The sequence below is a fragment of the Protopterus annectens genome, chromosome 6.part0, assembly GCF_019279795.1.
Source record: "Protopterus annectens isolate FY-2018-M chromosome 6.part0, PAN1.0, whole genome shotgun sequence".
NCBI classification, from domain to species: Eukaryota; Metazoa; Chordata; order Ceratodontiformes; family Protopteridae; genus Protopterus; species Protopterus annectens.
The window spans coordinates 1600340304-1600352440 of NC_056737.1; the positions used below are offsets into that span (position 1 = coordinate 1600340304).

At 41.1% G+C, this 12137-nt stretch overlaps 1 protein-coding gene across 1 annotated transcript in view; it reads left to right on the forward strand.

Annotated features, from left to right (window-relative positions):
• TRAF3IP1 (TRAF3 interacting protein 1) overlaps positions 1-12137 on the forward strand; it is a 2107097-nt gene that overhangs the window by 820805 nt on the left and 1274155 nt on the right. Inside the window, exon 7 of the mRNA XM_044075051.1 lies at positions 11338-11413. Within this exon, the coding sequence (XP_043930986.1) occupies positions 11338-11413 (76 nt within the window). The remainder of the gene's footprint in view (positions 1-11337; positions 11414-12137) is intronic.

Here is a 12137-nt window from a genome sequence, read left to right on the forward strand (position 1 = left end):
GTGTTGTGTTTTTCTTGCCTGGTGTGTGATGTCTAGGTAGATGTGCTGCTGAGAGCACAGACAGGAGAGAGAGAAAAAGGAGGTGCAGATTACAGAAGAGAAAACAGTTGCCTACAACAGAAGGGTTAAGTACCTCCACAGATCAGTTGATAATAAGAGTACATAACTTGTTTTTTATAAACTGTGCCTTCTCCATCTCCATAACACCACAATCCACACGACCCAGCCAGTCCACTCCTTCCTTCAGTGAACACACACTCCAGTACTCTCTTCCTGTTTTCAAAATGTGCAGAGAAATTTTCTAACAGTCTTGGCCAATTTATTGGTAATTTGTATAAATAAAACCTCAAGTTTTTCCTGAACCAACTGAGTTACATTGCTTATCGCTCTGTTTGTATTATGCCAACAAAATTTAAATAAATAAGACTGTTTTCTTGTTGGGCATAAACTTTGCAAGGATTCTTGCTTTATAGGACAGTTTTTTGTGTGTCTACATAAAGGACTATATGGCTAGCCATGTAATGTTTCTAGTGATGGCTTATTGTTCCTGTGCACAGAGAAATTGTTTTACAACATTCCATCTGGATAGTTTCACAAATAACCAGCTGTTTATTTATCCCATAACTGATTTAATTTTCCTCTTCAAATCACTGTACTTAGCTATCAGGCGTCTTCCCTAAAGAGCAGAACAAGTGTAAGAGATGATCTCATACTATAAATCAGTCATCACAGTCAACTCGGGTACTGTATTGACTGGCCAGAAACTTTCAGATAAACAGACTTGCTGTGCATTATGCCAAGAAAACAAGGACTCCCAGTCACAATACAGACCCTGTCAAAATGGGTAGCACTGTGTATTGATTTTTGCTGTGATCAATAAAGAAGGCTCAAGAACAATCATTAAAGGTCAGTCCATGAGAGCAGCCACTACTTCTGCAGCCATTTATAAAACTGATTGAATTGGGGATCCATGTAAAACTGCAATACAGTGCTGTTCATGAACACATATTATTAGTGTGCAGCTCTGTTTGGATGAGCAGTGCTGCAAGATGTTCTCTCACAACTGCCTTTCTCCCTCCTACTTGGAAAGTCTACCCTTTTATTTTTGCAAGAGTTCTCAGATAGTGATAGCAGAGTTGTATGAGGTAATCATCTCAACACTAGATCTATAGGAGTGAGACTGTTGCAGCATTGCACAGACCCTTTTATCATTTCCATGCATTTCCCTTCAATGCTACCTGCCTCTTCACACTCATATATTCTTGTACCATTGGAATTTAGCAGTCACTTTCCCTAGTTTTTAATGAAAGAACTTAAATGGCATGTGGCACATGATTCATATATAGTGACACTAGCCAGCAGTGTAGTTACAACATCAGTATGAGACAGACTTTTCCAAACACTAAGTGAGGTTAAGATACTGCTTGAAAAAAACAGATACCTGTGGACTCCAGTGACCATAACTGTGATCTTTGGGAAAGCAGAACTGGGGAATATATGTTCAATCTGAGATTGTAGTACCTCAAGAGTATTTCCTCTACTCCTAGGTGTGCAGCAGTCGCAAAGTTAATACATATGAGAAACAGAGGTTGGTAGATTGCATTCCTCCACACTGGGAGTACACCTTAGTGGTGAAGCAGTGAGTTTTGAGATTCACTTTTTTTGTCAGACTTACAGTTTACTTTTTAGCTATTTTGGAATCATTATTTTGGATATTATACTTGTGATACAGTGTCATGGAGAAAAAAAGCTAGGGATACACTTAGCCTGCTGCAAGAATCTGTATTGCAAGTATATTTTTGATGTCCTTCTATGTGACTATTGCAGTATTCTGCAGAGAAGGGATGTCCTGCTCAGGGCAGCCTGACACTCGGCCAGTATGCAAAAGCATGAAAAAATATCTTGTTTGCATGATACATCATATTTATGCTCCCTGCACAGAATGTAGGGCATAAAAGGGATGTATGGACACAACTACCTAGAACTTCTTTGCTGCCAGTTCAAACACCATTTTTGTCATTTGATCTGAATGCCTTGCTACTGCACAGAAGTTTTAGCAATGCTAGTTAAGTGCCCATTTGGGGCTGTTTTTTTTTTTTTTTTTTTTTTTTAAACTTTTCTTGGTCTTGTATTTTATTTTACTACCTAGAGCTCATGTCATCTAAGAAGGGAAAATATCAGTGTGGGAGGCAGGTTTCCCATAAAGATCATTATGAACAATCTCTTTTTTTTTTGTTTGGGTTCTTCCCACGACCATACCTCTTGTAGTACTTGTAAGGCATTTGTGCCTAAGACACTCAGAAGCCTTTGTCTTCCCTGGTCATTTATCTTAAAAAACAATGGCTTAAACAGTTAGCCAAGGGTGCCATGATAGAATCCGTTAACCTCAAGATACTCCCACTAGGTAAAAGGAAGGTCAAAAAATCTCGGCCAGATTCTTTAGCTGTACAGCCTCCACCGATGTCCCTCTAGAAGCAGGTAATGGTGCTGTAGGTCATTTGGTATCTACATTGGATGTCTCTGCTGTGACTCCACAGGAGGATAGCATGGATTCGACTTTTCACACATTCTCTGAGGCTTTGCAGGCATCTGCTCCAGACATCGATGGGGAACCATGGTTGATTACCTTTGAGGGTTTTAGAGGGATTCTGCAGATATAAATCAAGAAGGAAGTTCCGGGGTTCTCTTATTAAATGTCACAAAGAGTCGGAACCTCCAGTATTTGTTAGGGCTGCTATGCCTTATAAGAAAAGACAAAAACTGAAGCATGTTTCAGTCTGTCCTATGGATCCTGGCAAGAGTTTAATTGGTTGTTTTCTGCCTTAATGACCATAAATCCTCCTCAAAGGGTCTCAGTACCCACTCTTCCTCGGAACTGTACCCATTCTAAATGGCTTAGGGAACCAGATTCCTCAGATGAGGATTCAATGTCTGGCGAGGGGTCTTTGTCCTATTCTTCACGGATGCCTTTGGCTTTGGCTTATGTTTCTGGTGAAGGGGCATCTGTTAGCCTTAGTCTCCTTTCAAGGAATTGTCCTTTGAAGACACAATTACTAGGATGATGGAAGTTTTTAAGTGATATTCTTCTCAAGTGTCTGATATTCAAAGAAGGTATTATGAGTTGCTTCAGCTGGATACTCCTAAACTATCAGCAGTTCCTCCTGTGTTGACTGCCTTGTTAGATACTGTCGTTGCTACTTCCAAGTCTCCTGATTTTCAGGCTCCTGCTCCTAAGAAACCTGATAGGATCTCTAAGTTTTCTGAGGATTGTCAATTTTTATTTAAATGTCCTTATGCTGACCCTGCTGTGATGTCAATTTCTTCTGACAAACCTTTAAACTTATTCCCCCTTGCAAACTTTTGACTTCTGATAAAGATAGCAGAGCAATGGAGGGGATTGGCAAGAAAGCTTTCACTGCTTCCATTTTGGCATTTAGGGCTGTTAATTACCAGACCCACATGACCAGGTATGCTGTGGCCTTGATTGCTCAGCCTTGTCAGGCTATCTCTGACCTCCCTGACTCTGAAGTCAAATCCTGTAACTTATCATTTTAGGTTCTGCTTCTCAAGTGGATTGCCACTATAGTAAGTGTAGCTGTGATGCTGCTGATGCCTCTTCTAGGTCTGCAGCTTTTAGGTCCTTCATGAGGCATTATTCTTGCATTGTCTCCAGTTTCTACCTGAGGTCATAAAGGCCAAGTTGTTGGATGCTCCGTTGGATATTACACGTCTTTTTGGGTCTTGCTGCTGACATGTTTAAGTCTCTTCAAGAGAAAGGCAAAGCTTTGCAAGACCTTAAAAATAATTTGTCTCTCCTATCCCTAAGTTCCAGAGGAATTATCCATCTAGATCTGCCTTTGTTTGCAGGCAACCCCACCAGGCCTGTAAGGGCAGGAAGGGTGGAAGGCGGACCCCCTCTGCTAAGGCTTCTCAGATTTATGTTGCCCAGAAGCCTCTTATCTGATAAGCCTGCTTCAATTTGACAGTCCCCACCCTTCTTTTAGACCAGGTTCTTTTGTCCCTTCAGCTCTCCCTTTGTCTTCCAAATTGGCCTCATCACTTTAGACTCTTTGTTTATTTCTGTCATCCATCAGGGTTTTTTTTCATGGCAATGAAATCTCTTCCTCCTTTTTCAGAGATTCCCCAACCTCCTCTAGAGCAACTTCTTCATTTCCTGGAGGTTCTAGGGTCCCTGTTCATAGGATCATAGGAGGTTGCTAGGCTAACGGACCCAGGGCCCTTACAAACCTAGCCAAGTTCAACCTGTTCTCCCAAAGGTGTCTGGTTCAAGCAGACACTAAAATCAGCACCTGTTACCCCTGTCCAAGAGGGACACAGGTGGAACCCCTAGTGTGAATTTCCCGTTACCCATTCAATCATCCAAATTGTGCTTAAATAGGGCCAATGAGAGCCTTTTTTAACATGAATAGGAAGCTTGTTCTAAAGGTGGGGAAACCTCTGTGAGAAATCTGTCTCTCCAGCAAGTTCTGTTGCTGTCACATACCAGGTTAAGGTCCTTTGAGCGAGTGACCTGTGTGCCATTTGATTTGCAAATGTGCAGCATTTCTATTAAAGCTGGGTCAGCGATTGCTCTATATGCAAGGCACAGGTCACCTCTGAGCAGTCTGTATGACACAGAGTAAAGTGAGAAGGATATCAGTCTGTCTGCATAAGACAGATCTTGAAAACCCTGAATTTTCTTTGTAAGAAACCTTTGTGTTCTGTCCAACTGCTGCAGGTGTTTGGAAAGGAACATACCAAAGGGAGCATTGTACTCTGTTATATTCCTGATTTGGGAAGAGTGCAGAGGGGTTATAACCTCATTTGTACTGGGGGCAGTGTCATTACTTTGTGAGATGTGCAATGTAAAATGCCCTTCTTACCACTGTGGAGACATGGTGATTGAAGTTAAGGTTGCTGTCCGCCTGTGTGCCCAGATCTTTCACCACAATTGTGTGCTAAGGGTATTGCTATGGATGTGGTAGTTTGCAGGAACATCACCCTTGCTAAAGGGGATCATTTTTTTGTGTTAAGTTTAAGACCATGACTTTAGCACCGGTCATTAGTCTGTGTAAGACCTTCTTGCAGGATGTTGACATCACTAGGAGTTTCAGTGATTGCTCCCAGTTTGCATTCATCAGCAAACTTTGTCAGCCAAAGTCCTTTAGTTTTAGCCTGTACTTTGGAGAAGCAGATTCCAAACAGTAGAGATCCCAGAACAGGTCCATGTGGAACACCACTGGTTACAGGTCTGCTGGAGGAGGTGGAGTTCCCTATTTTGACTGTATGAGTTCTACCAATGAGGCAGTTTGCAATCCACCTGACAATATATGGGTTGGGGGAGTTTATCAATGATGCCTGAATGGGTGATTGTGTTAAAGCCTTGGCAAAGTCTAGGTAGGCTGTATGTACAGATTTGCCCTTGTCTATGGCCTTGTTGGTGACTGTCTTGAAGAAGATCACCAAGTTTAACAGGCATGATCTCCCGTTGACAAAGCCAAACTGGGTGTGGTGAAGCATTTAGAGATTTTCTGTATCTTTGTTAATAAGGTCCGTGATGATTCGTTCCATGGCCTTGCAGATAAGGCTGGTCAGGCTAATGGATCTATAGTTCCAGGGGTTTGTGGATGCACCCCCTTTGTGCAAAGAGATGGCTGTAGCTGTTTTCCATTCTGCTGGGAAGAAGCCAGTGCTCAGGCTATGATTGAAAAGCCTGCTCAATGGTGATGCGAATTCCTATTTTAACCCATGTAGAACACAACCTGGGATGTTGTCTAGTCCCATAGAGGCTGTTTTTGGCCTTGGAGAGGGCATTTAAGACCTGCTCCTATGAGATACTAGGCAAGAAGGGATGCTTTGGGATATATGTGCCAGGGACAGGGGAGTGATGTTTTCACTGAACCTGCCAGCCATCAGGTTAGCTATAGTACCATTAACTAAGAGTTCAGTGCAAATCTTGGCATTACCTTTGAGGTTATGGATGTAACTAAAGAACACCTTGTGGTTATCCTTAGTTAAGGAACCTAATTTGAATTTGTAGTTAGCTTTGGAGGACTTCACTAGGATGCTTATTTACTTGTTTAAGGTGAGGAGGGAGTGTTTACAGTTTTGAGACCATTCCTTCCTACTCTTAGATAGCAATTTCTTTCTCCTATTGTATAGACTATTAATGGCAGTTGTCCACCAGGCAGGTTTGTTTTCCCTTGAAGATCTTGCTTTGGTTCTGTCAGGTACGGCAAAGTCATTACATTTGTACAGGTGATTGTATTAAAGCATTGGTTTATAACTCAGCATAGGTGTCTGTTCCATCAGTGGGGGAGGGGCTATGAAGCTATTTATGCTGTCCCATAAGAGGGTGTAATTGGCCTTGGAGAAGTTTTTTTATTCTAGATTTTAGTAAGGGAGTGGGGGTTGTGTTATAGTTACTTCTAACGAGACTAAACTGTGGTCCACTCTCACTAAGTATGGTGCAGCAGTCCCCCATGTTGGTAAGCACCAGGTCCAGGATGTTTGAGCCCCTTGTGGGTGTGTCAACCAGCCGGTCCAGGGCAATGAAGTTAGGGCAAGTGAGTTAGAACATGTATAATTTGCCCAATCTATGGACAGTTAATTAAAATCACCCAAAACCAGGGTGTTTGGTTATATCTTGGTTGACTCAGGTAGATCCAAGTAGGCTGAGTGGATGTCCTGATTCATGGAGGGGGTCCTATAGCTGGCAAATGACCTGAAAAGGGGTCTTACCTACAGTCAGTTGCACCTGAAGTAATTCAAGAGAATTGTGCTGTTTAACCAATCTATAAATGTATTTATCTTTAATGAATACACTGAACCAAGTAACTATTCACCCTGTTCCCCCGTTCCAAAGTAGAAAGAGGTTTTTATTCTGGGATGTTTCTTGAAAGAAGGACATTTGGAGACTTATTTTGCATCTCTCCCAGCTCAACACCCTTCTCAAGATTCCTTCTTTTTGGATGCTTACTCTTCAAACTCTGTTAATTATTTTATTACCCCAGGCATTTCTAGTATCCTTGGATCTGAAATATGCTCACTTTCATATCCCTGTTCACCCTCTTTTTAGGAAGTATTTACATTTCTCTGTGCCTTCCTCTCATTTTCAGTTCTCTCCTTTGCCCTTTGGCCGCTCTACTTCCCCAAAGGTATTCACAAAATGCCTAGTTAATGTGATTACCTTCTGCAGGCTCCAAGGCATTCAGATTTGTCCTTATCTAGATGACCTGTTGCTTCAGACACCTTCTCCCAGTTGATTGTTATAGGATCAGCAGTTCACCATCTCTCTTCTTCAAAGTCTGGGGTTTACTATTAACTTCCAAAAGTCCATCCTGACTCCCTCTCAGGATAATGTGTATCTGGGATGCAAGTTTCGGACAGTGCCAGTGATGGCCTCTCTTCCACCTTTAAAGTTGTTTCTGAAAGCCTTCTTTCAGTCTGTTCTTCATCTGACTGCCATGCCAGCCAGGGAGTTTCTTCTTGGCCCTGGGATTGCTTTCACACAGGCAAGGAGTCTCTTATCATTCCCACTTGTCCACTCTGCAACTGACATTGTGGGTGATAGGGTTTTTGATCCCTTTCAGGCACCACTTTTCCTGAGGACATGTTCAGTGTTTTACAGGCGGCAAGTAAACTCTCAGCCAGAAAATCTTTTATGTCCAAGTGGAAAAGATTTTGGTCTGGTGCCATGCTCGTTACCAGGGCCTTTTTTTTTAGTGGAGGTCCATCTGGTCCTCTCTTACTTGTGTGAGTTGCTCCAGTCTGGCTTGGTCTATTCTTCTATGAAGGCCCATTTGTCAGCCATTTGTACTTATCTGCCCTTGAATCCTCCGTTGACTTCTCATTTTGAGGTCAAACAATTTCTTAAAGGTGCCGTGCTTATTAGGCCTCAAAGAAAGTGTATTCCTCCTCCTTGAAACCTTAATTTTGTTTTGGAAAAATTGACTCAGGCTCCTTTTGAGCCTGCAGATTCTGCTTCTTTGCAACATTGTACCTGGAAGACTGTTTTTTTGATGGCTGTTATTTCTGAGCTCCAGGCCCCTATGGCCATTCTTCCTTTTTTTTCCACAGGGACAGAGTGTCCCTTTATACTAATCCTTTTATGCTCAAGGTAGTAAATGAGTTGTCCGTGAATCAGTCAGTACAACTGCCTTCTTTTTTCCCTTCTTCTCAGTCTGCTAGTGAGAAGGTCCTGCATACTTTGGATTTGCACAGACAGCTCAGGTATTATTTGAATAAAACTAGGACTATTCATAAGTCTGATCAGCCCTTCATCCCTGGTGTTAGGGTTTGGCTGTTTCTAAGCAAACCATCTCCTCCTGGGTATCTAAGGCTATTTCCTTTTGTTAGTCTTTTCATGACAAATTTCTGTCTACTTCTGTTAGAGCTTATTCCACTAGGGTTGTTGCCTCTTCCAGTGCCTTCTTTGAGGGGTTGGACACCTATTCTATCCTTGAAGCTGCTACTTTGTCTTCAGTGCATAGCTTTACTAATCATTTTGTATATGGTTTCTAGAGCCAGAGCAGATTTAGCTGAAACAATTTTCCGTGGGATTTGTTGAGGGGTCTTCTCAGCCTTCCACCACCCATTCTGTTTTTTTTTTCTACTCTCACTTCTCTGTAGAATACTGAAACAATGATATATAGAAGGTGTAAAGACTGGAAGAGAAGGGTGAATGCTGCCAGCCTAGCCAGATAGAATTGTGCAGATAATGCTATAATTTGTAAATGTGAAATGTTGAACTTAAAGCAATGTGGCAACATTGCCATCTGCTGTAAGAAAAACTAAGTCAAGCATTTCAAATCTTCCTTTTGAAGTTAAAATTATTTCATATCTCTCCTTTGATCTGTAGAGCTCAGAGTCAGTCTGTCTGAGCTAGCACATTCTTTCTATTGTTTTAACTTGAGGAATAATTACTAGAATTTACATGTGGAATGTCCTTTATTGCTCTAAGTGTCAAAGAAATGATGTAATGGGAACTAAATGAAAATAATGTAATCTGGGAGGGCTCAGCAGAAATGTTTGTTAGTGATTTTAAAAACTATTGCTCAGAGAGAGACTGTAAGCATTTTTGTCTTGATATCCAACTTATCAGCACTATGCCTGTGTCTTAAGTAAGTTATCTTAGAAGTGTGTTTTCTTGTAGAAATACCTAGGTAATATAAAGATTAGACTAAGTGTTTGTCTTTTATGTCAGAGCTGTACTACTGAGTTATTTTAAGTTTCTGTGTGATCTCTGAACTCTTGAATAGCACTGTGGTGTAGTATTGTTTTGTGTTTTCATTATTTATTATTAAATATTTTAAAACATTTTCAGCTGTGGCTAGTTTATGTAGAGATAATTTAAGCTCTAGAGTACATTGCATGCTTATAAGTGATCCTGTAATAAGCCCTTCCAATAAGCCTTGATTGCTTAAGTTACACTACTATTGGATAATAATATTGCACAGTAATAACTGGACACCCTTTTAATGGCCTTTTAGTAGCTGATAAATATTAGCTGGTGGTGGTAGGAATTATTACCGTATAGTCTGGGTATAGGAGCACAGCTGGATAATCTGTGTCAGCCTTTCCCAGAAGTGTCTGTGAAGTTGTATAAGTACTTATCTCAAAGTGTGTGCGTGTGTGTGTGGGTGACAGCTACTTGGGCAGGGACATGAAGCACTGGTTGGACAGAGAGGGTACTGGAGGTTTTAGCTTGCCAGCTAGGCTGAGATATGGACCCTATAGCTATGCCAGTGGGGAGTCTTATTGGGGATCTGGAGAGCAAGGGAGCAACCAGCCTCAGACTGACTGTGATCTCTGTGCGCTCTTAAGGGAAATTGCACTTTACTGTGTGTGTTGGTTATCCTTTCCTCATATATGAGATGCCCTCTCTGGTGTTAGTGGTGAGGATTAAGGCTGCTTGATTGCTGGGCCAGGGCACAGGCATCACAGAAGGATATAGTACAGTTGTGTAAAATATTACCATAACACTAGATGGCCTTCTCTTCACTGTTGCAGTATTTGCCCCCTCTCTCCAACCCCCTCTTGTTTTTTCTGCATGTTTTCCTTCTGGATGTGCTTAGACTACTTTGTCCTATGGCTACTGTTCTCTTCTGGGGCAGTTCAGTTCTAGTTAGTTGCACCTGTGCTTCTCTTTTATGTCCTGCATTCTGTGTGGGGAGCATAAATGTGATATGTGGTGCATACACTATCTTTTTTAGGCTTTGCATACTGGACAAGCATCAATCTGCCCTGAGTGTGGCATCCCTTCTGTGTAGAATACTGCAACAGTGAAGAGAAGGACATCTGCTGTTGTGTTAAGATTTTACACAACAGTACTTTATGGAGAGTACCTCTTATAACAGTATCTTATATATTGCACTCCAAATTTTACTGTGTTTTGTGCCAGACTGAAAAATGTCTTTATGCGGCTTATAGAACAATGTGATACTTCAGATGTGTCTGTCAGCAAAATCCTGCTTAACCCATCTGTCTTTATGGTGTTGAAGGATAAAGCCCTAACTATGACCCAAATAACGTGACTTCAAATATTGGCTCAGGTGATGGAAGAGCTGGGTTGGCAAGGGTGGTAGTGAGCTGCAGACAGTGGCTTGCCAATTCTGGGTGGGTGTAGTTCCAGCTGTATGACCACCACTGAGCAAATAAAAACCTCAAAGCACTGAATACAGCCAGGATCTGGAGATTGAGTGTGGCACTACCAAGCCAGTGATGATTGCATAGAACAGGCACACATAAAAGGGTATTGTACCGTCCAATTGACATGAGGATGATTGCCTTCCTATCAGAAGTGTTCTCTCTGCTGGCATTTTCAGATGCTGGTGAGGACAGAAACCATCTCCATGGCTGTCTGTATGACTGCCCTTTTTGTCAGCCATTACCCTTGTGCTGGGGACATCCTAGTGGCTGGGAAATTAATGAGCTCTGTTTTTAAGTGGGGCCTGATGGCCAACTGTCATGGAGGGCAAAGCACCAAGAAGGAAAGTCCTACTGAATCCCAACATCCCTTTTTTTAGAAAGTAAATGATGTTTGCCAATAGAATTTCAGCCAGTAAATCACTGATGTTTTAATGAAAACCGTAAATTGTATTATTATTATTTTTATAATGTAAACAAGAATATTTAATAGTGTTTATGAAAATATAGAATGGACGCTTAAGAACTTTTTTTAATAGTCATATATTTTTTGCATAACATGATATTTTTCAGTAGCAGATTTGTATTGTGTTAGCTCATAATATATTTTCAAGATGTACTCTTTGTAGAAGCTCATATTCTTTCCATGTAGTTTCTCTGTATACAACTAATTTCTTTTACCATTATAAGGCTGAAAGCCCTGCAAGAATACCTCGTCCATCTTCAGCAAAAGGTCAAAGAAGACGACTTAAGCCTGGACTAGAAGGTATGACATGTGATTTCAATGGCTTTTTTTTTTTAACTTCCCTTTTCTTTAGATTGCAGTATCACTTTTTCTTTTGTCCTTCTATCCCATTTGGAAACATGGTTAAAAGTGCCCCTAGTTATTAGAAGCTGATGTGTATAAAAGTCGACTATAATAACTCACTGCAGAGCATGGGTGTATGCAGAATTAACGGATTCCCCAGATGTACTATAGAAGCAGTGAACTTTATATAACTGTTAGATCTGATGTCTTTTTCATCCATTCCTTAACATTTGTGTTTCAGATCATACCTCAGCCACTTCTCAGAATTGTGATCCATAGTTCAAGCTCTTCCCATTACCCCTAGTACTCTCTCAAGCCTCAGATTACCTCAGATTTTAAGGGTTAAATTTCTGAGGGCACTGGAAAAGAGGAAGTGATGTATAGTATTTAAGGTGTGTTTGAATGAAAGCACATGACTGATGCCTGTTGAGGTGAAAGCGCTTAGTGATAGTGTTTTGCTGTGCCTTTTTTATTAACATTTAATAAACCAGGTTTTTTAGCACAAAGCTCATGTATGTCAGTCGAAATCTTTTTTGTTTTGTTTTGTTACCTCAGACCTTGTTTGCCACTATAGCAACCAGAAGTGATTGACATAGCTTAACTATTTATCTGAAGTACAACCTGTGGGAATATGGATCCATATCGGATCCGAGCCGGCAAGTATTACTAGCATCAGCTCCGA